This window comes from Phyllopteryx taeniolatus, unplaced genomic scaffold (assembly GCF_024500385.1).
Source record: "Phyllopteryx taeniolatus isolate TA_2022b unplaced genomic scaffold, UOR_Ptae_1.2 contig_24, whole genome shotgun sequence".
NCBI classification, from domain to species: domain Eukaryota; kingdom Metazoa; phylum Chordata; class Actinopteri; order Syngnathiformes; family Syngnathidae; genus Phyllopteryx; species Phyllopteryx taeniolatus.
In genome coordinates this window covers 2,054,989-2,079,403 of record NW_026903162.1, presented here as the reverse complement: position 1 = coordinate 2,079,403, position 24,415 = coordinate 2,054,989, and the positions used below count along the sequence as shown (strand labels likewise).

The window sequence follows — 24,415 nt, the reverse complement described above, 5'->3', positions numbered from 1 at the left end:
ATCATCAATGAGTGAGATCTGCTGATCACTGCCGATACCGTTCATATGGATTAGCTGTAAATTTTCAATTTATTTATGGTGACTGATATTGGCTTTTTGAGCCGACATTTTTGTCTGGGTTTGCTTTGCAGGTGCGCAGTGTGAAGGGAGACGCTACACTAGGGCTGGGTGATTATAGGAAAAAATAATATTATTCTGATTGATATTTAAATCACGATTAAAAACATGATTATTCATTTAATTTAAAACTTTGTAGTTAACTACCAAAACTAAACTATAAATATTACTTAACCACAAAAAAATTGGAACAAATAAAACAATAATATATTAAAATAATATAAATAAAAAACAAAGAAAAATAAAAAAAAAGCCTCTCGTTATTCTGGCATTAAACCAAAATAAATATTTTCTGTAATCCTAGTTGACCTAAAACCTAGTTACCCTTTCATGTCACAGTCAGGGAAAAAAAGCATGTCTTTTTATAAAGTCAATGACTGTACCTGCTGTTCCTGTTGTGTGCGCCTACAAATTTAAGTAAACTCGTTTTTTACATATTAGGAAGATTATATGCCTATCTGTACGTGTTACTACTGCATTTGTGGGTGAATATTCAATATTTGAAGGTAAATCTCTCCCGTGATCAATGTTAACATTACCTAGCCCGTCAATAGGGTTTTCCACTGACTGTTGGTATAAATTAGCGATTTCTAAAACGATGTGTGTCTTGTATTTTAATATGAAATGAGGGTAATTATTTTTGTTGTGCATTTAATTTTAAAATAAACTCTAGCTGGGCTGTCAATAAACAGTTTAACGCTCAAATTTGGATTAATTGCCCAGCCCTGACGGTGGCCGACTGGTTAGCACATCTGCCTCACAGTTCTGAGGACCCGGGTTCAGTCCCCGCCTGTGTGGAGTTTGCATGTTCTCCCCGTGCCTGCGTGGGTTTTCTCTGGGCACTCCGGTTTCTAAGTTGCCCGTAGGTGTGACTGTGCATGCGAATGGTTGTTTGTTTGTATGTGCCTTACAATTGGCAACCAGTTCAGGGTATACCCCGCCTCCTGCCCGATGATAGCTGGGATAGGCTCCAGCACGCCCGCGACCCTAGTGAGGAGAAGCGGCTCAGAAAATGGATGGATGGATGGATGGATGGATGAATTCAATGACACATCATCTGTCAATGGAGATTTAGGCTAGTCATTTCAGAGGAGCCTGCCTAGATGCAAGTGATACCCTAAGAGAATGTTGTGGAAACTCAATGTAGATGCCAAATGTCTTATTTTTCCTTGTTTTTCCAGAAGAGGTCCTTGGTAGTTTTAAAGGCTTCGCAACATATCATGCACTGCTATAAAACCTCTACTTCAGCATGTAATTTTTTCATCCATCCATTGTCAACACCGCTTATCCTGGTTAGGGTCGCGGGGCGCTGGAGCCTATCCCAGCTGACTTCGGGCTAAAGACGGCCTACACCCTGAACTGGTCGCCAGTCAGTCGCAGGACACATATAGACACGGACAACCATTCCCACTCACATTCACACCGTCACTGATTGGGAACTGAACCCACGCTGCCTGCACCAAAGTCAGGCGAGTTTACCACTGCACCATAAGTGACTCAAATTGTTTTCTGTTTAGAATGAATGAATGAATAAATAAATAAATGCCCTGCGATTGGCTGGCGACCAGTTCAGGGTTTACCCCGCCTCTCGCCCAGAGATAGCTGGGATAGGCTCCAGCAAGCCCGTGACCCTAGTGAGGAAAAGCGGTACAGAAAATGGATGGATAAATAAATAAATGCTTTACAGCAGCTCTTTCGTAACACTGACAGTAAGTGGTCTGTGGTATTTGTGGACTTGCTAAGACTTGACAATGTTTATTTTGAAAATGATGTCATAGCAAGTGGCGGCTGATAAGAGTTTTTATATATATATCCATCCATCCATCCATTTTCTGAGCCGCTTCTCCTCACTAGGGTCGCGAGTTTTATATATATATATATATATTTATATACGGCAGACTTTATATGCATGTGCGTGTATGAGTTTTTTTTAGCACTTTTAATGATAACGACGTCGCAGGGAGTATGGGAGTATGGAACAGTGTATTTTTTTTTTCTGGCGCTATTGAGTGGGCCGCTCTTGGAAGCAGACCACATCTCCCATGATCCCTTGCAAAGTGTGGTGGAACGTCCTGCTAAGCTTAAATCAGAAATATAGACGATCCAAAACGATCGAGGATAAAACATCACAGACATGCAAAAAATTGTTTGCTGACTGCCGTCGTCTACAAGTCTGAGAATTTAATTAATATGAGAACTGGAAGTCACTAAGTTGAAATACAATCACCAGAAACCAAGAAGCAAGCAAGGCAAACATCAATTCGTGAGACATTTCAAGCAGGTTTCCGTCATGACAACACGAGAGCTAAAAGGTTTGTGAACACATCATGGTCACACTTCAGCAAAACACAAACGACAACAGATAGTTCTACATCACAAGGAAGTCAGAGTTACGTAACCACTATGGGTGGTAATAAATATGATTAGAACATTTTAGCATTACGTATTTTGTGTTCAATTTCAGTACGTGTTTATTCTTATCATTTGTTGAAAAACAACATCAGAAGTAGCAGGTAAACTTACTGTTAATCCAATTTGAGATGTTAGTTGCACTTTATTCACAGTTTGAATGCATTTGCCATTCATGGTTGTTTATTATATTCATAATAAATTTTACCTGATACCTTAACAAGGAACAAAAGGAATTTGGGAAATTTTGCCTGAACTGTCCAGTATCCATGTATTTATTTCACAGTCACACTGGTTGAATTTTTCGCCAAAAAGTTACTGAATCTATTTCAAGATATTTAGAAAGATACAATCTGAAATGAACCACTTGAATCAAATCAAATAACGTCACATTGTATGTTGACAACCGACACGTGAGTTGTTGTACCAACCAGATAAGTAACATTTACTATTAACAAGCAATCCCCTATCGAACTTTGCTGAGTATTAAGTTGCATTGACTGGGAGGTCACTTTATTACACACACTCTATACTTGGGGTTTGATAATGACATAGGGCACCATAAATCAGCAATGAATATGAAATAAGCATCAATTTTAAATACCTTGTGGTGAGTTGGCTCCGATGGTGGGGAAAGATGCCGGTCCGACCTGGCAGGCCCAAATGTATTGTGAGGGTTAGTTGGGAACGTCTGGCAGAGTCCCCTGTCCTAAGTGGGTGTGGGAGGAGTTTGGCGAGGCCATGGAGAACGACTTCTGGATGGTTTCAAGGAAATTCTGGTCCACCATCCAGCGTCTCAGGAGCGGTAGGCAGTGCACCGTCAACACTGTGTATGGTGGGTATGTGGTGCTGCTGACCTCAACTTGGGATGTTGTGACTTGGTTACTTTAAAGACCTCAATTCCACTGACACTCCTTCTCATGAGGAAAAAGAGTCTCGGGACTCTGAGGTGGGTTCTCCTATCTCTGGGGTCGAGGTCACCAAAGTGGTTAAAAACATCAGGAAGTCGAATCTCAGATTCAGGAGGAACAGTGTAGTTTTCATCCTGGCCGTGGAACAGTGGACCAGCTCTACACCCTCAGCAGGGTCTTCGAGGGTGCATGGGAGTTCGCCCAACCAGTCTGTATGTGTTTTGTAGACTTGGAGAAGGCATTTGATCGTGTGCCTCTGGGCGTCCTTTGGGGGGTGCTCCGGAGGGCTGATCAGTCCCTGTACGACCAGAGTCAGAGTTGGTCCGCATTGCCGGCAATAAGTCGGATTCATTTCCAATGAGAGTTGGTCTCCGCCAAGGCTTCCCTTTGTCACCGATTCTGTTCGTTACCTTTATGGACAGAATTCCTCGGCGCAGCCAAGGTATTGAGGGGGTCAGTCTTGGTGACATCAGTATTACGTCCCTGCTTTTTGCAAATTATGTGGTTCTGATGGCTTCATCAAGCCGTGATCTTCAACTCTGGAATGGTTCGCAGTCAATTGTGAAGTGGCTGGGATCCAAATCAGCACCTCCAAATCTGAGACCATGGTCCTCAGTCGGAAAAGGGTGGAGTGCCCTCTCCGGGTCAGGGAAAAGATGGTGCCCCAAGTGGAGGAGTTTTAGTATCTCTGGGTCTTAATCACGAGTGAGGGAAGAATGGAGCAGGAGATTGACAGAAGCCTATAGAATGTTATTCTGCCCTCCCTGAGCGTGATTTAAGATGTTTACTGACACCCCGTTTGGAGTTTACTGTCAAACTAAGCATACAACAATTATAATTACCCTCATCTAAATACAAACTACACATCATTTTAGAAATCGCCAGCCTAATGCTAACAGTCAATGCAAAATCATTTTAACGGGTTTATTTTGAAATAAATGAATAATCATGTTTATTAATCATGATTTCGATGTCAATCAAAATAATCGGGATTATTATTTTTTTCCATAATCACCCAGCCCCAGTGTAGCATCCCCTCCCACCTTCACAAGAGCTGCACAGCAAACTCAAACAAACATGTCAGATTATATAGACAATAGCACTCACAATCAATAAATTGAAAAAATGTACAGGTAATTTATATGATCATATCGGTAGTGATCACACAGAGATTATCAGTAACGGAATCAGCTGCATTAAACCCTGATCGGAGCCCTATTATACTGTACATAGTGTGCACAACATCAAGACACAAGATAAAGCATTGTTGGAATGTCAGTGCTAAATAAATGTTTGAATAATTTTTGAATTGAATAATTCTTTTAAGCAGTATCAGTAATTTGTGCCATTGCAATGCCTTTGCTTTCTGGTTAGCACATCTGCCTCACGGTTCTGAGGACCCGGATTCAAATTCAGTGTCCCCTGTGAGGAGTTTGCATGTTCTCCGCGTGCCAAATTGGGTTTTCTCCGGGAACTCCGGTTTCCTCCCACATTCCAAAAGCATGCATGGGAGGTTAATTGAAGACTCTGAATTGCCCGTAGGTCTGAATGTGAGTGCGAATGGTTGTTTATATGTGCCCTGCAGTTGGCTGGCGACCAGTTCAGGGTGTACCCTGCCTCTTGCCCAGAGTCAGCTGAGATAGGCAACACCCGCGACCCCAGTGAGGATAAGCGGTACAGAAAATGGATGGATGGATGCAATGCCTTGATTTTAGTGTGGTTAGTACATAGTCATTGCCATGAATGCAATTATACTAATAATTTCTTAATGGGGGTTAAATAATACCATATAAAGACACTATAAATTGTTTTAAACATCAGGCTGGTGTTATTTTTGTATTATGTCAATTGTTAACCCGTGTGGCTGTGATGTTTTCCATCGTATGCTTGAAGTAGGCTGCAGGCTCACCATCAGGGGGCGGCATAAAACTCCTCGACGATCGTCTTTAGGGCGCATCAATGATGGGCATTGATGGCGCTAACTAAACGATATAGTGTCAATGTTTAAAGGTTACTTTAATTAACAAGGTTTTCAATGAAAATTTGGGGGATTCTTCTGTCTGCAGCTCCAAAAGATAAAATCATAAAACACTAAAGATGCTAAACCTTGAATCTAGTCTTTGTTTCTATGTGATCATTGTGTGTACAGGTTCTTGCCACAGACAGAAACCCAGGGATTGAGTATGAGTACTGGTTACCACCAGACAAGTACAACCTTCACCATGGGAGGAGAAGTCCACTGCGTCAGGCTCACCACAGTCCCAGCTACCTGCCCTGGAAGCAACCCACCATTACAACCACTATCGCCACAATCACCCCTACGCGGCCTCCCCCAGTGAGCACCCGTCCCTACTGGTGTAAGCCTCATTTATTCTAACTAACTACATTCTCATACAAACTTTTTGGTCTGGCAAGCAACCAAGTGGAAGCTGAATCACCTTTTCAATGTAGTAAATTGTAGTATTTTTTTAATCACATTGACATATTATTAATGTACCTCGATGCAGGTATTGTACTTATAGTAGAGTATACTACTATTGGAGAGGCAGCAGGAACTCCTCTGTAAGGGTTACGGTTTGTACAAAAATACATATTTGTTGGAAAGATGCTAGTCAGCTTCCTGACAACTGTCAATATGCCCTTGAGCAAGGGATCAGAACAACCCCATTACTCTTATATCTTTCCTTGCAGATAATAATAATTAGAAGAAGTAGAAGGAGGAGGCATTGCACATAACGTCCGCCAAGATCAGTGATAATTACATTTCATTATATTACATTCACTGGCATTCCAGAAGCTTCTATCTTTACTTTTCCATTTTCTAAGAGGACCACTTGCGTTCTAGGTGACTAATCTCTATAACCTCCTGTAATCAGAGTCGTAGAGGTTACAGGTCACTGACCTGCCAGGCCATCGTGTGACTCTTGGAGTTATGTGAGTCAAGAGCCTCTTATGCTACACAGAGAAGCAAATGAGTGATTTGTCTGCTTCAGAGGTTATCACACTTGTGTATCGATATAAAGATTTCAATCAATTTGAAAACGCAACCTTCTTAGTAGCGATTACTTCTCCAATTGCCCTTTCCCTTTAAAATCCCTCTTACCTTTCTTCAGTTGTAAGAGTTGGGCTGAATTTCTTGAATGTGGAAGTGAAATAAAATGTTCTTCCTTTCACACTTAAACAAAATTATTGAATACGTAAATCAATAAGCCTTAAATACAGAATTAATCTTAAATTTGGTCGTGGCCCGGGTTAACAATGTCCGCCACTGGCGCCGTCAATCTGCAGGGCACCGGTGGAAATTCAGCTACTGTGGGTCGAAGTCAAAAACGAAGAGGTGGAAAGCGGGTTCTTCGGCAGAAAGAGAAGAGGAAAGCACAGAGCCTAGAACTGAATGTGGGGACTTTGAATGTTGGGACTATGACAGGAAAATCTCGGGAGTTGGTTGACATGATGATTAGGAGAAAGGTTGATATATTGTGTGTCCAGGGGACCAGGTGGAAAGACAGTACGGCTGGAAATTTAGGGGAAGGGTTTAAATCATTTTACCATGGTGTAGATGGGAAGAGAAATGGAGTCGGGGTTATTTGAAAAGAAGAGTTGGCTAAGAATGTTTTGGAGGTGAAAAGAGTATCAGATCGAGTGATTATGGTGAAACTTGAAATTGAGGGTGTTATGTATAATGTGATTAGTGGCTATGCCCTACAGGTTGGATGTGACATAGAGGTGAAAGAGAAATTCTGGAAGGAGCTAGACATAGTAGTTCTGAGCATCCCAGACAGAGAGAGAGTCGTAATTGGTGCAGATTGTAATGGACATGTTGGTGAAGGAAATAGGGGTGATGGGTAAGTACGGCATCCAAGAAAGGAACTTGGAGGGACAGATGGTGGTAGCCTTTGCAAAAAGGATGCAAATGGCTATAGTGAACACTTTTTTCCAGAAGAGGCAGGAACATAGGGTGACCTACAGGAACGGAGGTAGAAGCACGCAGGTGGATTACATCTTGTGCAGACGATGTAATCTGAAGGAGGTTACCGACGTAAGGTAGTGGTAGAGGAGAGTGTGGCTAGCCAGCATAGGATGGTGGTGTGTGAGATTACTCTGGTGGTGGGGAGGAAGATTAAGAAGACAAAGGCAGAGCAGAGAACCATGTAGTGGAAGCTGCGACAGGACGAGTGTGTCATGAACATGGTTAGGGCGACGGCGAGGAACGCAAGGCAAGAACATGGTGGACCCAATTGCAGGGAAGCAGGGAGGCAAGGCAGGAGTGCGGGAATCTCAAAATAATAATATTTAATCACAATGATAAAATAACAGGCGACTATGACAAAAACAACTGGCGACTATGACAAAAACAACTGGCGACTATGACATGGCAAGACATGTGACAACGACAATGAACCGAAGAGAACTGAAAGAATCCAGGGAACTAAATACAAACAAATTGACGAGACAACGAGGAACACCTGGACAAGACGAGTGGCTAGAGAGAGCTGATTGGTCAACACAAAGTAGACGAGAACAGGTGGACACAACAACCTAATGAGCACACGACAAACATGGAACACAGGAAAACATGGAACAAAACTAAACAACCCAAACCAAAACACAGACCATGAGTGATGTGCAGCTTTTCGGGAAGAGGTGAGTCAGGCTCTCGGTGGACAGGAGGAGCTTCCAGAAGACTGGACCACTGCAGCCAAGGTGATCAGAGAGGCAAGCAGGCGAGTACTTGGTGTATCTTCTGGCAGGAAAGGAGAGAAGGAGACTTGGTGGTGGAACCTCACAGTACAGGAAATCATACAAGGAAAAAGGTTAGCGAAGAAGAAGTGGGACACTGAGAGGACCGAGAAGAGGCGAAAGGAATACATTGGGATGCGACATAGGGCAAAGGTAGAGGTGCCAAAGGCCAAACAAGAGGCATATGATGACATGTATGCCAGGTTGGACACTAAAGAAGGAAAAAAGGATCTATACAGGTTGGCCAGACAGAGGGATAGATATGGGAAGGATGTGCAGCAGGTTAGGGTGATTAAGGATAGAGATGGAAATATGTTGACTGGTGCCAGCAGTGTGCTAGATAGATGGAAAGAATACTTTGAGGAGTTGATGAATGAGGAAAATGAGAGAGAAGGGAGAGTAGAAGAGGCAAGCGTGGTGGACCAGGAAGTGGCAAGGATTAGTGAGGGGGAATTTAGAGAGGCATTAAAGAGGATGAAAAATGGAAAGGCAGTTGGTCCTGATGACATTCCTGTGGAGGTATGGAAGCATTTAGGAGAGGTGGCTGTGGAGTTTTTGACCAGCTTGTTCAATAGAATTCTATCGCGTGAGAAGATGCCAGAGGAATGGAGGAAAAGTGTGCTGGTGCCCATTGTTAAGAACAAGGGTGATGTGCAGAGCTGTGTGAACTATAGAGGAATAAAGTTCATGAGCCACACAATGAAGTTATCGGAAAGAGTAGTGGAGGCTAGACTCAGGACAGAAGTGAGTATTTGCGAGCAACAGTATGGTTTCATGCCTAGAACGAGTACCACAGATGCATTATTTGCCTTGAGGATGTTGATGGAAAAGTAGAGAGAAGGTCAGAAGGAGCTACAATGTGTCTTTGTAGATCTAGAGAAAGCCTATGACAGAGTACCCAGAGAGGAACTGTGGTACTGCATGCGGAAGTCTGCAGTGGCAGAGAAGTATGTTAGAATAATACAGGACATGTACGAGGGCAGCAGAACAGCGGTGAGGTGTGCTGTAGGTGTGACAGACGAATTTAAGGTGGCGGTGGGACTGCATCAGGGATCAGCCCTGAGCCCCTTCCTGTTTGCAGTGGTGATGGATAGGCTGACAGATGAGGTTAGACTGAAATCCCCATGGACAATGATGTTTGCAGATGACATTGTGATCTGCAGTGAAAGCAGGGAGCAAGTGGAGGAACATTTAGTAAGATGGAGGCATGCACTGGAAAGCAGCGAAATAAAGATTAGCCGAAGTAAGACAGAATATATGTGCATGAATGAGAGGGGTGGTGGGGGAAGAGTGAGGCTACAGGGAGAAGAGATAGCCAGGGTGGAGGATTTTAAATACCTGGGGTCAACCGTCCAGAGCAATGGTGAGTGTGGTCAGGAAGTGAAGAAACGGGTCCAAGTCGGTTGGCACGGGTGGAGGAAGGTTTCAGGTGTGTTATGTGACAGAAGAGTCTCTGCTAGGATGAATGGCAAAGTTTATAAAACAGTGGTGAGGCCAGCCATGATGTACGGATTAGAGAAAGTGGCACTGAAGAGACAACAGGAAGCAGAGCTGGAGGTGGCGGAAATGAAGATGTTGAGGTTCGCTCTCGGAGTGACCAGGTTGGATAAAATTAGAAATGAGCTCATCAGAGGGACAGCCAAGGTTTGATGTATTGGAGACAAAGTTAGAGAGAGCAGACTTCTATGGTTTGGACAAATAGTGAGTATATTGGTAGAAGGATGGTGAGGATGGAGCTGCTAGGCAAGAGAGCTAGAGGAAGACCAAAGAGAAGGTTGATGGATGTCGTGAGGGAAGACATGAGGGCAGTTGGTGTTCGAGAGGATGATGCAGGAGTTAGGCTTACATGGAAAAGGATGACGCGTTGTCTCGACCCCTAAAGGGACAAGTCGAAAGGAAAAGAAGAAGAGATCAATATGGCAAACAAATAAAATCTTTGAATTCAGTTTTTCTTCTGCAAACGTTTTGTGTCATCTATTACTCACTCATTTGGATGCACATGAATATTAACGCTAAGCCTAAACACATGCACAGTGAATACATGCAAGAACAACTGATTACTTATTCCTGAATGATCAGTTTTGGGTATTATGTACTCTGGTTTTCTTAATGCTTACATGGACTGATATGATGCAAGACTGCATGTACATTTACATTAAATTCCTTCTGCAAGTGGTTACAGTACATAGTGTTTTACACATTCATTAGACCACCACCCAGTGCAAGGTTTATGCCACAGCTGCCTTAATTTAGTAGCATGAGTAAATATGATCATTTGGATGTTTCTGTAATGGTTAATACATCCGTATGTATTATTATTATTATTTATTGATTAGGATTATAGCTTTTTACTTACTGAGTAGAAAATTGGTTTGAATGTACTGCTTGATTCATTCCGACTTACCAGAGAAGCACAGTGAGCTGGCAGTTTGAAATTCCTAATCTTCAGAATGGTAACTAGAGAGCTCACTAAAATTGAAAGAGTCGGCATTAAAGTACTTCATGATGTTTCATGTTTTTATCACAGGTGGTGGAATAAATATGTTAAGCACTGTATGTATGTAGAGGTATACTGTATCTATGAAATAATATAAGAATGTAATCCCTCAAGGTGAATTGTAATCAAATCTAAATGAGAAGTGTAACAACATTTGTAGCTACTGTCTTAGACAAGTTGATGTCTTTTGTGCCAAACAGTTGTAAGGCCACTAAAGCCACCACGGCAGCCTTTCCGCCATCCCATTTTGCCTCGCCTAGAACGAGAGGAGAACCACAGAAACCTGCTGCCTCAACCCGTGCCTGGAAGTAGGTAGACCATATCATCTCACCCAATTTCAGCACAAACTTTCCCAACCCACAATTCTATTCAGAAGGACAGTGGTGGAGTTCACTGATGTCGGATGAGATGGCCTGGCTCATGATCTCTGTTCTAGTTTATCCCAAATATGTATGATTGGGTTTTTGTAAAGGCTAACAAGTTCTTCAACACTAGACTCATCCAACCATGTCCTTAATCTCATGCTTATGATTGAGCATTTTAGAGCATTTCCACTTTTAAATGACCTTTCGTGCACAGTTTTTTTTTTGCCTTTGTTTTTAAATGCTTTTAAGATGTCTTTTATTTTTATCTTTATTTTTAAATAGTTTTAATAATATAAAGCACATTGAGTTACCTTGTGTATGAAATGCGCTATATAAATAATAGGGGTGTCCCGATCCATCTTTGACATCGGAAATCGGTCCGATGTTAGCAAAAAAACGAGTATTAGATTGGATCTTATACAAGCAGTCCATTCCATGCTCCACTCCGCTCCCGCACTTCTGTAACATATGATTCATTAGCCAATTATTATTACTTTTAAAATAATAATAATAATAATTGGCTAGGCACGGTGGCCGACGTTAACACATCTGCCTCACAGTTCTGAGGAGTTCTGTTCGAATTCGGCCTCGCCTGTGTGGACTTTGCATGTTCTTCCCGTGCCTGTGTGGGTTTTCTCCGGGTACTACGGTTTCCTCCCACATCCCAAAAACATGCATGGTAGGTTAATTGAAAGATTGCCCGTATCTGTGAATGTGAGGGCAAATGGTTGTTTGTATATATGTGCCCTGCGATTGGCTGGCGACCAGTTCAGAGTGTACCCAGTCTCTCACCTGAAGATAGCCGGCCTAGGCTCCAGCACGCCCGCGACCCTCATGAGGGTACACGGTTTAGAAAATCGATGGATGGATAATTGGCTAATAAATCGTATGTTACACTTCTATCCAGCAGCGTCCTGACGGCATGCAGAGCCCACATGATCACAACAACAAGTTGCTAAGGTGCTAACATAGTAAGAAGGAGTAAGAGTGAATGTTGCTTGTTTAAAGTTGTTTATTTACACTCCAGTTCACTGTAAAATTAAACACACGTAACAAAATAATTACAAGTATTGAATGTTCAAATACATCACAGACTTCGTTTCTTTCTTGGTTATTTTTTTTTACAAAAAATCGCTAGCTCAACGCTAACACAGGAAAGAAAAAAAACTTTGACGAGCTAACAAAACTTAGCATTGAACTTGCGGCACTTATTTCTCAAATTAATGAATATTGGTACGCAAACGCTGTAAAAACACATACAAACAGGCACTATAACAATACTCTCTGGCATACTGTATATTCAAACTCTGTGAAAAACAAGTGATATTAACAATATTCGATTGTGACTTCTACTTTCTTTGTTACTGCAAGTGTGTATCTCATTGCGTGCACCACACTGCCCCTCAGAGGTCAAGAGGTGCACAGCAGGCACAGCGATCCCAACAATGAAGCCACACACAGAGAGCTAAGCACCTCAAGTCTTGCTACATGATTCCTATCCGCCGCGATATTGTCGATAAAACTAAACCCCAGTTGCATCAAGAAGTTCAAAAGTATATTGCCTCACATGTGGAGAAAGAAAATGCTGTGCCCACCATATACTGACAGTAAAAAAACAACTGAATTTAACTTTGTTAATTTGTACTTTAAAAGTATATTTTTCATAGTTATCTCATTTATTTTATATTTAATCTAGTCAAATGTAGAATATGCTTATGTTTAAGTTAAGAAGTGGTTATGTTGCAATTAAAAAAATTATTGGCTTTATTGAAGTTATTTTTTAGGTTTTCTAAGATCATTTTTATTTATTTTATTCAATTGTAGTACCTTCAGCGGCACGGTGGGCGACTGGTTAGAGCATCAGCCTCACAGTTCTGAGGACCCAGGTTCAATCCCCGGCCCCGCCTGTGTGGAATTTGCATGTTCTCCCCGTGCCTGCGTGGGTTTTTTCCGGGTACTCCGGTTTCCTCCCACATCCCAAAAACATGCATGAATTGGAGACTCTAAATTGCCCGTAGGCATGACTGTGAGTGCGAATGGTTGTTTGTTCCTATGTGCCCTGCGATTGGCTGGCAACCAGTTCAGGGTGTACCCCGCCTCCTGCCCGATGACAGCTGGGATAGGCTCCAGCACGCCCGCGACCCTAGTGAGGAGAAGCGGCTCAGAAAATGGATGGATGGATGTAGTACCTTCTTAGATTTAAAGTTATGTTATGTAACCCATTTGTTAATAGTAAATGGGTCAGTTTTTCCTCGTACCTGCTCTTGTTGTTTATTGTTCTCTGAGTAATATCACTTCATCAAGACTTTTCTAACATTCCATACTACAAAGTAAATAATGTATGTATGATTATTGCTGATATCGAATCAGAGCAATATAAAACTCAAGGCTACAATATCGGTATCTGATCGGAAGTGGAAAAAGTTTGATCAGAACATCCCTAATAAATACATTTGTTTTGCATTGCTTTGCTCTGATAGATTAATTACTCGATTAAATGTGTCTTATGTCTATATTCTGTACCTTGAGGCACCGAAGTAGTCTCCTGCTGTATGCCTATTTCTGATAGCGAGGTGTATTTTTTTAACACTTTCTCCTTTAAGGTCTCATCTTATAGTGTGTTAATACATGTGAGCTGATTTCTGATCATTTTTACCTGCAGGACATTGTGGGAAATGCCGGAGGGTTAAGGGTCGTCGAGAACGCAAGAGGCAGTATTGCCAGAAGGATTTTAGTAAGGCTCAGCTTTTAACTTGGATTTTTTTTTTAAAGTTAAATTTGAATATAAATAAGTCTTTTTTCCAATCAGTTTTCCGGGCCAGAGTCTTGGGGAAGCTGTACAGAGGAGAGGAGACACGTTACGACGTCCAGATCCTTCATACTTACCGGAACGGCTTCCGCCTTGAGCATCGTGAGTTCCTTTGGGTCCCCAATGTGTGTGACTGCCCCAACCTGGAGAAGGGCAAGCAATATATACTGATGGTGCGCCGACACATTAACTATGAGCATACGCTAAACCGCATCCTGCTGGAAGAGGACAGCTACGTGGTACCGTACAGACCCAGAGAGGACGAGCTAGTGTGGCAACTGGAGAGGCTGTGCAACAACAGAAGACATAAACATCCTGCAGCGAGAACGGACTGACACACAGGATGTGGTTCAGCTTTTGCTTTTCTGGACATTCATCAATCCAACGCCGGATGAATACTAGAGTGTTGTCACTGGAGAGAAATGACAGCCAGATGAAACTCTCCACACGAAGAAACCAAAGAGACTCTTGAGTTTATTTAAAAGCCTGGATGGTTTACTATTATACAGAGCACTTTAGGTGGACACCTGCAGCCACCTGTAAAACATATACCAAAGAGCAGTGACTGAAAAATGCCCATTTCATTGCTGTTTTTCTAAATCTAGTTAATTTTATGCACTATATTATTTTTGACAGCATTAAGAAAAAAATCCATCTTTTACCACTTTACAATAAGGCTATCATTATAACTTGATTAATAGGTTTCTAATGGACGTATAAACATTTTGTAAGATTTTAATAAGCATGTCTAAATAATCTATAACAAACTAATATCAACAACTTCATTTGGCAAGTTCAAGCGACTACTCAACTTTAGTGTTCTCTCTTTTGTGACCCTTTGGTCATGACGAGCATCCGCCAGTATTTTATAGTGAAATGGATATAATTAACTCACTATTCAATCATATGTTTTGTATTCAAGTCTCAAGTGCAGTGCATCTATTAGTCCATCCCAGGGGCGTCACTAGGTTTTATGGATAGGGGAGATGCACAGGATGGAAGTGAATGTAGTGCGCAAGCATAAAATTGCTGAGAAATTGCTTTTTTGGACAGATTTTAACATAATACAATACTAGGTAAAAGTTCAAAGTCACTGTTAGATTTATAGTTATTTGTCTGTTTTTAAATCCAGTACACAAACACAGCAAGTATATTTACAGCATTTATTTATTTATGAGTGTGTGTGTGTGTGTGTGTGTGTGTCCTGTTCGGCTATTAGGTCAAGCAGAATGGTGGATCTGTATCCCTTTTATGCCGGAACAGTTTTACTGTGTCACAGTGGAGTTTTTAAGCTGCAGCTGTGGTTTCTTAGTATTATAATTGATATTTATTGAGAATCAGATTCGATCAGTCGAACAAAACAAGTTTTCAAGAGGGAAGTGAGAAAAGAAGACAACAAAAGCTGAAACACTAACTATAAACAAGATGTGAAAAGTAAATCCTTATATATCTAGAACAATGACACATTAGATATGAGTGTGGTATGGGACATTAGTGCTACACCCTGTGAGGGAAGGACAGGACAAGATAGAACAGGACAAGGAGAGGAGAGGAAGCATGCAGGACAAGGGTCGTGAACCCGGCGGAAGTGTGGTGGGAGTGGCTATGTACAACCCCAATTCCAATGAAGTTGGGTCGTTATGTTAAACATAAATAAAAACAGAATACAATGATTTGCAAATCATGTTCAACCCATATTTAATTGAATACACTACAAAGACACTTAGAATTTTATGGCTGCAACACATTCCAAAAAAGCTGGGACAGGTGGCAAAAAAGACAACACCTGTTTGGAACATCCCACAGGTGAACAGGCTAATTGAAAACAGGTGGGTGCCATGATTGGGTATAGGAGCTTCCCTGAATTGCTCAGTCATTCACAAGCAAAGATGGGGCAAGGTACACCTCTTTGTGAACAAGAGCGTGAGAAAATAGTTGAACAGTTTAAGGACAAGGTTCCTCAACGTACAAGTGCAAGGAATTTAGGGATTTCATCATCTACGGTCCATAATATCATCAAAAGGTTCAGAGAATCTGGAGGAATCACTGCATGTAAGCGGCAAGGCCGAAAACCAACATTGAATGCCTGTGACCTTCAATCCCTCAGGCGGCACTGCATCAAAAACGACATCAATGTGTAAAGGATATCACCACATGGGCTGAGAAACACTTCAGAAAACCAATGTCAGTCAATACAGTTCGGCGCTACATCCGTAAGTGCAACTTGAAACTCTACTATGTAAAGCAAAAGCCATTTATGAACAACACCCAGAAACGCCGCCGGCTTCTCTGTGCCCGAGCTCATCGAAGATGGACCGATGCAAAGTGTTCTGTGGTCCGACGAGTCCACATTTCAAATTGTTTTTGGAAATTGTGGACGTCGTCTACTCCGGGCCAAAGAGGAAAAGAACCATCCGGACTGTTATGGACGCAAAGTTCAAAAGCCAGCATCTGTGATGGTATGGGTTTGTGTTGGTGCCAATGGCATGGGTAACTTAAACATGGGAAAGAATTCCATCTACAAAGCTTCAACAATTAGTGTCCTCAGTTCCCAAACATTTATTGAATGTTGTAAAAAGAAAAGGTGATGTAGCACAGTGGTAAACATGACCCTGTCCCAGCTTGGTTGGAAAGTGTTGCAGCCATAAAATTCTAAGTTAATGATTATTTCCTAAAAACAATAAAGTTTAACACTTTGAACATTAAATATCTTGTCTTTGTAGTGTATTCAATTAAATATAGGTTGAACGTAATTTACAAATCATTGTATTCTCTTTAGATTTATGCTTAACACAACGTCCCAACTACATTGGAATTGGGGTTGTAAATGATAAACGTCTATTGGGCCAGTGTGGGAGTGAGAGGATACCCAAGCAATTTGCATATTCATGAGTTATTTGACCCAATAAGTGAGTGGCCCCACACCCATCGAAAAAAGTCCCATGGGTGTGTGTCTGCAGACACATGAAAGTGAATTGACACCTTTTCGCATGGACAATGACTGACAGAAGTGCCGTGTAATTGCTGTTGCTGCACCGCGGTGGCTGAGCACCTCACCCAATCAATCGAGAGGCAGGCTCGGGACCAGCAGTCCACCCGAGAGCACCCCGGCGGACTGGATACGTCCCATACCGAGGGACCCAGCGCAGTCCGCCAGCCCCACCGAGGCACCAGGCTGCTGCAGGGACCCAATGCCACCCCTCCAGCCCCCCAGCCCCAAGACACCCCCCCAACCCGCAGGGCTCACGATGCAGGCAGTCCCCGCCCAGGCTGAGGGTGGGACGGTGTTCTTTGTTTGTTGGAAAGGAGGCCGGATAGGGGCGCCCGACAAGGGAACGATTAGAAGGGGAACCCAGGGAACAGCCGCGGACGTGGCAAAAAAATGCAGACGTGTTACAGTGTATGTAAAACTGCAAAAAAGGTCACTGTGTCGTCACAAAGTCACTCAGTCAGTCCAGCATTTTCATTCATTCATCTTCGGTACCGCTTTTCCTCACTAGGGTCGCGGGGGTGCTGGAGCCTATCCCAGCTATCTCCGGGCGAAAGGCGGGGTACACCCTGAACAGGTCGCCAGCCAATCGCAGGGCACATACAAACAAGCAACCATTCGCACTCACATTTACACCCCAGCATTTTCAATTGACAAAAAAAAAATGAAAGAATCATTCGAGGTGTTAACAATATTATCAAAATCAAATTAACAGCTGCTATCACCAGCTACTTTGTGGGTGGAAGCATCAATGAATGCTGTCTCGTGGCAAATCTGTCTGTCACTCTGTTTTGACTCAGATGCTGAAGTTTTTTTTTTGGATTGACATTAGTGTAAGACTGAATTTTTCCCCTTCAAGATACATTGAAACAATTAATAACTTATCAATTTTGAGGCTAATGACATGACTTTGACTCGCAACACAATAACTGCTCCCAGATACTTTTTAAGTCACAGATGTTATATTTTGGGTGCATATGTGACTGAAATGGTTGAAGAAAAATATTACTCAATTACCTTTAAAGTGCAACCAAACCAAAAATACCAACACCAATAATGTCTTGTAAATTTGGCACATCACAGAGAAGAGTCTTGTTAACAAGCCTGACAATGAATGAATGAATTTAAAAAATAGCGAAGTTCATGAAATCAGGCTTCAAAATGGCCAAGAATGGAAACATTCACCTTGCAGATACTGTGGGCGTTTCGCTGAGAGCTCTAAACAATCCTGCCTCTCCTGTCAATCAAATACACGTACCACCTTCCATCTCTTACGGCTCCTTTCCAGGTAACTAGATATCACCTTGCTTTCACAGGCTGCAGAAAAGCACCCTCTGAGCCGGCGTAATGACCATAAACCATGCTGCTCCCTCCTTTGACATTCAGCGGGCAACGTGCTTCTGTGGCTGCTGAATGGTTTCTCCATAAGCGGCCAATGCAGCGCAATGCTCTCCGGTCCCCATATATATATATATATATATATATATATATATATATATATACATATACACACACACACACAGTGCCACCAGAAAGTAGTCATACCCCTTCACGTTTTCCACATTTAGCTATGTTAAAGACAGTGCTGCCACAGTTACCTTGAAAAAGAAGTTACTTTGCTGATTACTTGATTTCAAAAGTAAAAGATAAATTCAGTTGATTGAACATCATTTGGAATGGCACACACCTGTCTATATAAGGTCTCATAGTTGGCAGTGCATATCAGAGGAGAAACCAAGCAATGAAGTCGAAGGAATTGTCTGTCAACCTCCGAGACCGGATTCTTTCAAGGCACAAATCTGGTGAAGGATGCAAAATAATTTCAGCAGCATTGAAGGTCACAAAAAGCACTGTGGTCTCAATTATTCAGAAATGGAAGAAGTTTGGAACCACCAGAACCCTTCCTAGATCTGGCCGTCCGACCAAGTTGAGTAACCAGGGAAGAAGGGCCTGGTTCAGAGAGGTGAACAAGAACCCTATGGTTACTAAGGCGGAGCTCCAGTGTTCCCTTGCGGAGATAGGAGAACCATTCAGAAGGTCAACCATTGCTAACACACTCAGGCTTTTATGGTTGAGTGGCCAGACAGAAGACACATCAAGGCATATGGCTGCCCACTTGGAGTTTGCCAAAATGATTCTCAGATAAAATTGTTTGGTCTGATGAAACCAAAATATAACTTTTTGGCCTGAATTCCAAGCGTCATATCTGGAGAAGAAGAGGCACTTTTCATCACCTGGCTAACACAATCCCTACTCTGAAGCATGCGGGTGGCAGGATCATGCTGTGGGGCTGTTTTTCTGCTGCTGCTACTGGCGACTAGTCCGCATAGAGGGTGAGATGACAGCTGCCAAATATAAATTCTTCAAGAGAACTTGCTCCAGATTGCTCTGGAATTCAGAATAGGCAACGAAAATGACCTGAAGCACAGAGACAAGATGACAAAGGAGTGGCTTCAGGAGCAGCCTGTGAATGTCTTTGAGTGGCTCAGCCAGAGCCCGGACTTGAATCCAATCGAGCATATCTGGAAAGACCTAAAAATGGCTGTCCACCGACGCTGCCCATCCAAATTCACTCAGCCTAAGAGGATCTGCAGAGAAGAATGGGAGAAAATGCCCCAAAACAGGTGTGCCAAGCTCATAGAGACATACCCAAGAATACTTGGGTATGTTATTGCTGTTATTGCTGCAAAAGGTGCTTCAACAAAATATTAAGCCAAGGATGTGAATACCTCTCATGTTTAAATGTTTACATTTTCAATACATTTCCACAACTGTCTGAAAACATGTTTTTACTTTGTCATTATTGGATATTTTATGTGCATTTTTTAAAGTGAAGGGGTGTGAATATTTTTTGATGGTAATGTATATGGTTAAGTCCTGGATCACAGACTTTGTCACAACACCAGAGAAGATAGCTGCCGCATTGTGGCTGTCGCCTTTTAGCAACCACTTTCTCCCGTGGTCTGGCGCCATCTCGGTGCTGTAAAATGCATAAATCCACGCTGGCTGGCAAAATCTGCTTCTACTAAACCAGCTCGTTAGCAGGAGGTGACTAGCTGGCTAGATCTGTTGAATGAATTTTGGATAAATTTATCCAATTCATTTGCTGTGGTTGCAGTCTGCCATGAATATCCGTGCAGCTCCTCACGGCCATCGCACACTGTGTTCTGCGGAAATTATTGTTTCGAGGAAAGGTACAGCTCCGTGATGCACGTCATCGAGTACAACTGGGGCTAAAACTGCGCAGAAAGTCAAAATTGGAGTAGACGTAAACTATACATTGCTCACATTTTCATAATAGCCACACTTCAACTGTGAGAGACAAAAGGTGGGAAAAAAATCCAGGAAATCACATTAGATGATTTTTAAATAATGTATTTGTATATTCTTACTAAAAATAAATATTTAGACACAGCATGAATTCTGCCTCTTACAGACCTATTACTTCATCTTTAAGAAGCTCTTCTATCTACCTGTATTAATGGCACCTGTTTTAACACCATATCTATATAAAAGATACCTGTCCACACCCTCAAACAGTCAGACTCCAACCTCTCGATCATGGCCAAGACCAGAGAGCTGTCTCAGGACACCAGGGACAAAATTGGAAACCTGCTCAAGGCTGGGGCTACTCTACAATAGACAAGTATCGTGGTGAGAAGAGACCCACTAAATTGGAGGAAATACAAGATGACTGATAATCTTTCTCAACCTAGGTCTCCATGCAAGATCTCACCCCATGGGCTATCAATGATCTTGAGAATGGTGAGGGATTAGCCTAAAGCTACACAGGGGGACCTGTTCAATGACCTGAAGACAGCTGGGACCACAATCACAAAGGTTACCATTAGTAACGCACTACGTCATCATGGATTAAAATCCCGTAGCGCCCAAAAGGTCCCCATGCTTAAGACAGCACATGTCCAGGCCCGTCTAAAGTTTGCCAGTAACCATCGAGATGATCCAGAGTAGGATTGGTAGAATGGCATGTGGTCAGATGAGGCCAAAATAAAACCTTTTGGTATAAACTCCACTCGCCGTCTTTGGAGGAAGAAGAATGATGAGTGGCATCCCAAGAATACCATACCCACTGCGAAGCATGGGGGTGGAAACATCATGCGTTAGCGCTGCTTTTCTCCAAAGGGAACAGGGCGACTGATCCATATTAAGAAGAGGATGAATGGAGCCATGTATCTTGATATTTTGAGTGAAAACCACCTTCTCTCAGTAAGAGCATTGAAGATGGAACGCGGCTGGGTCTTCCAGCATGACAATGACCTCAAACACACAGCCGTGTAACTAAAGAGGGGCCCCATGAGAAGTATTTCAAGGTCCTGTAGTGGACTAGCCTGTCTCCAGACCTCAACCCAATATAAAACCTGTGGAAGGCGTTCAAAGTCCGTGTTGGCCAGCGACAGACCCAAAACATAACGGATCGAGAGAAGATCTGCATGGGAAAATGGGCGAAAATACACTATATTGCCAAAATTATTTGCTCACCTGCTTTGCCTTACATATGATTTTCAGTGATATCCCATTCTAAATCCATATGGTTTAAGATTATGTTGTTCTACCCTTTGCATCTTTTACAGCTTCAACTCTTCTGGGATTGCTTTCAACAAGGTTTCGGAGTGAGTTCATGGGAACTTTTGCCCATTCTTCGAGGAGCACACTGATGTTGGATGAGAAGGCCTTGCTAACTGTCCACTCAAAATAAACCCAAAGGTGTTCTTTCGGGTTGAGGACAGGACTCTGTGCAGGCCAGTTAAATTCATCCATACCAAATTCTCTCATTCATGCCTTTATGGACCTAGCTTTGTGCACTGGTGCACAGACATGTTGGAACAGGAAGGGGTAACCCCTAATCTGTGCATCAGTGCACAAATTAAGGTTCATAAAGACATCGATGAGAAAGTTTGATGTGAATGAAATTGACTCGCCTGCACAATCCTGACCTCAACCCTACAGAACACTTTTGGATTAAATAGACCGGAGACTGAGAGCCAGGCCTTCTCGTCCAACATGGGCGTGTAACCTCACAAATGCACTTCTGGAAAAATGGTCATAAATTCCCAGAAACACACTCCTAAACCTTGTGGAAAACCTTACCAGGAGAGTTTAAGATGTTATAACTGCAGAGGGTGTGCCAATGTCATTTTAAACCCTATGGATTAAGATTAGGATGTCACTTTCTTCATATGAGAGTCCAGGCAGGTGAGCAAATAATTTTCGCAATATAGTGTACCTGCTGCAGTGTGTGAAAACCTGGTCAAGAATTACAGGTAATGTTTGACCTTGGTAATTGCAAACAAATGTTTCATTACAAAGTATTGAGTTAAACTTTTTGATTGTTCGAAAATTTATATCCCAAAAAATATACAAATAAATTATTTAAAAATCATACAATCTGATTTTCTGGATTCTTTTCTCTCACAGTTGAAGTGTACCGATGATGAAAATCAGAGACCTCTCTCGTCTTTTAAGTAGGACAACTTGGACAATTGGCGCTTCGAGGTCATATCTGGAAAAATGTCATATTTGAGACTGGAAGAATGGCTCATGACCAGAGAGAGCCAATCACAAGCATCGGTTATAGAAGAAGGAGGAGATATTGAAACTTGCAGCTAGTTTTCAAAGGATACACGTCTGGAAACAACGAGTCCCTGCAACTTATCATCGCGGAATACAGATACTACGCTGTATCATGGTTCTTCGCTGTCCCGCTATAGTGTTGATTTTTATTACAGTTGTTACTCTATTTTTTATACTGTTTGTACAGTATTTTGTGTTATCCATTGATCTCTCTCGCAATATATTATCAGTGTTTAGTTTTTAATAATTTTTTTTAGGACGCTATATTTTCTCCAAAACTATAACGACAAACAACAGTATCGTTGATGTTTTATTATATTAGAGCATAATAATGCAAGTACATCCTTTTTAAAAACAATTAATTTAAAGAATATATTTAACATTGACTTTGTAATGTAGAACCAAAAAAAAACTTGCATAAATAAAAAATATTAATAAAACACTCACAAAAATGTTCACAAAAAATGCACTTGAAAAAATATTGCACAGATTAATGCCTTAACAGGCAATATACTGCCAATCAGGTTTCCAGGTGGTTCAGACAAAGTGCAAAGTATTGCAACATTAATAACAGCACAGCAAGTAGATCAAAGCAACCTGATTTGATGGAAGATTTGTACTACTTTTCAAAAGTCTGCAGCCTTTCTTTAAAGACTGCTTTGTCAACATGTTCAATGGCTACATCGCTACAATAGTGAGTATGCTATACTGTATATAATGTGAGCATACGTGCACCATATACGCTGTCACGTTTGTATTTGCATTGTTGGGCAAAAGGTTCCATAATTGCAAGCTGATGGGAAACAACAAATGTCCCACTATATTTTTTGTTCTCATCTGAAGAAATTAGGTGGGACGGTCATGTTTAAAATGGATTATGTCACTCTGAGGTTTTAAGTTGTGCGGTCTTTGTTGCGACTTCATACAAATTCGACGTACCAGCTCGTTGGTGTTAGCGGGATGGCTGTGCTCATCTGACTTGAATCCAAAATGTTCCCACATCGACGCGGTGGTGTTAGGCTTTGGAACTAATTCCATTTATGCCGCTGTCATGGGTGTGTGTTCCGGTTTTTGTCTTCCCCCTGTTTCATACACACCTGCTCCTGAGAGCATCTTCACCACCTGTGCCTCGTTCACTCTAATTACTGCTTGCGTTTAACCTCGTGTCTCATTCTTTCTCGTCTCCAGTTCGTTGTACCTTGTCGTCGCGTTCCAGCATTCCTTGTTTCCACAGTAATACTAAACCCTGTTCCGATTATCGACCTCGCCTTTTTGTCTCATGTTTTTGGATACTGTTGCCTTTTTTGGATTGCCTGCCAGTGTACCGACCTCTGCCCGTATATTAAACATCTCTTTTTTTAAACTGTCCATTTGTTTTGGAGTCGTGCATTTTTGGGTCCTATCCTCTGTTCCATTCATGACAGCTGCTCACTTTTCTGTAACTGTGCAGCCACAAACTCTCCATCAGAAAACTTGGCTTATAAATATATATATATATATATATATATATATATATATATATATATATATACCGACTGGTTAGAGCGTCAGCCTCACAGTTCTGAGGTGCGGGGTTCAATCCCCGTCCCCGCCTGTGTGGAGTTTGCATGTTCTCCCCGTGCCTGCGTGGGTTTTCTCCGGGCACTCCGGTTTCCTCCCACATCCCAAAAACATGCATGAATTGGAGACTCTAAATTGCCCGTAGGCATGACTGTGAGTGCGAATGGTTGTTTGTTCCTATGTGCCCTGCGATTGGCTGGCAACCAGTTCAGGGTGTACCCCGCCTCCTGCCCGATGACAGCTGGGATAGGCTCCAGCACCCCCGCGACCCTAGTGAGGAGAAGCGGCTCAGAAAATGGATGGATGGATATATATATATATATATATATATATGTATATATATATATATGTATATATATATATATATATATATATATATATATATAATATAAGTATTCAGACACCCTTCAATTTGTCACTCTTTTT

General features: G+C 42.0%; 1 protein-coding gene across 3 annotated transcripts in view; it reads left to right on the top strand.

The window, feature by feature from the left end:
* The window catches only part of adamtsl5 (ADAMTS like 5), a 103,295-nt gene extending 79,498 nt beyond the window's left edge, over window positions 1–23,797 (top strand). The window contains exons 11-15 of one of the 3 annotated variants that reach the window (XR_009787010.1): window positions 5,587–5,794; window positions 10,875–10,982; window positions 13,702–13,773; window positions 13,849–21,094; window positions 21,586–23,797. Coding sequence is in view for 1 of the 3 variants with exons in the window: in XM_061764834.1 (XP_061620818.1) it covers window positions 5,587–5,794; window positions 10,875–10,982; window positions 13,702–13,773; window positions 13,849–14,183 (723 nt within the window). In the remaining 2 variants the exon portion in view is untranslated. Of the gene's footprint in view, window positions 1–5,586; window positions 5,795–10,874; window positions 10,983–13,701; window positions 13,774–13,848 lie in introns of all 3 variants that reach the window. The other 2 variants (XR_009787011.1, XM_061764834.1) reach the window with 2 other exon arrangements.
* Window positions 23,798–24,415: the final 618 nt, after the last annotated feature.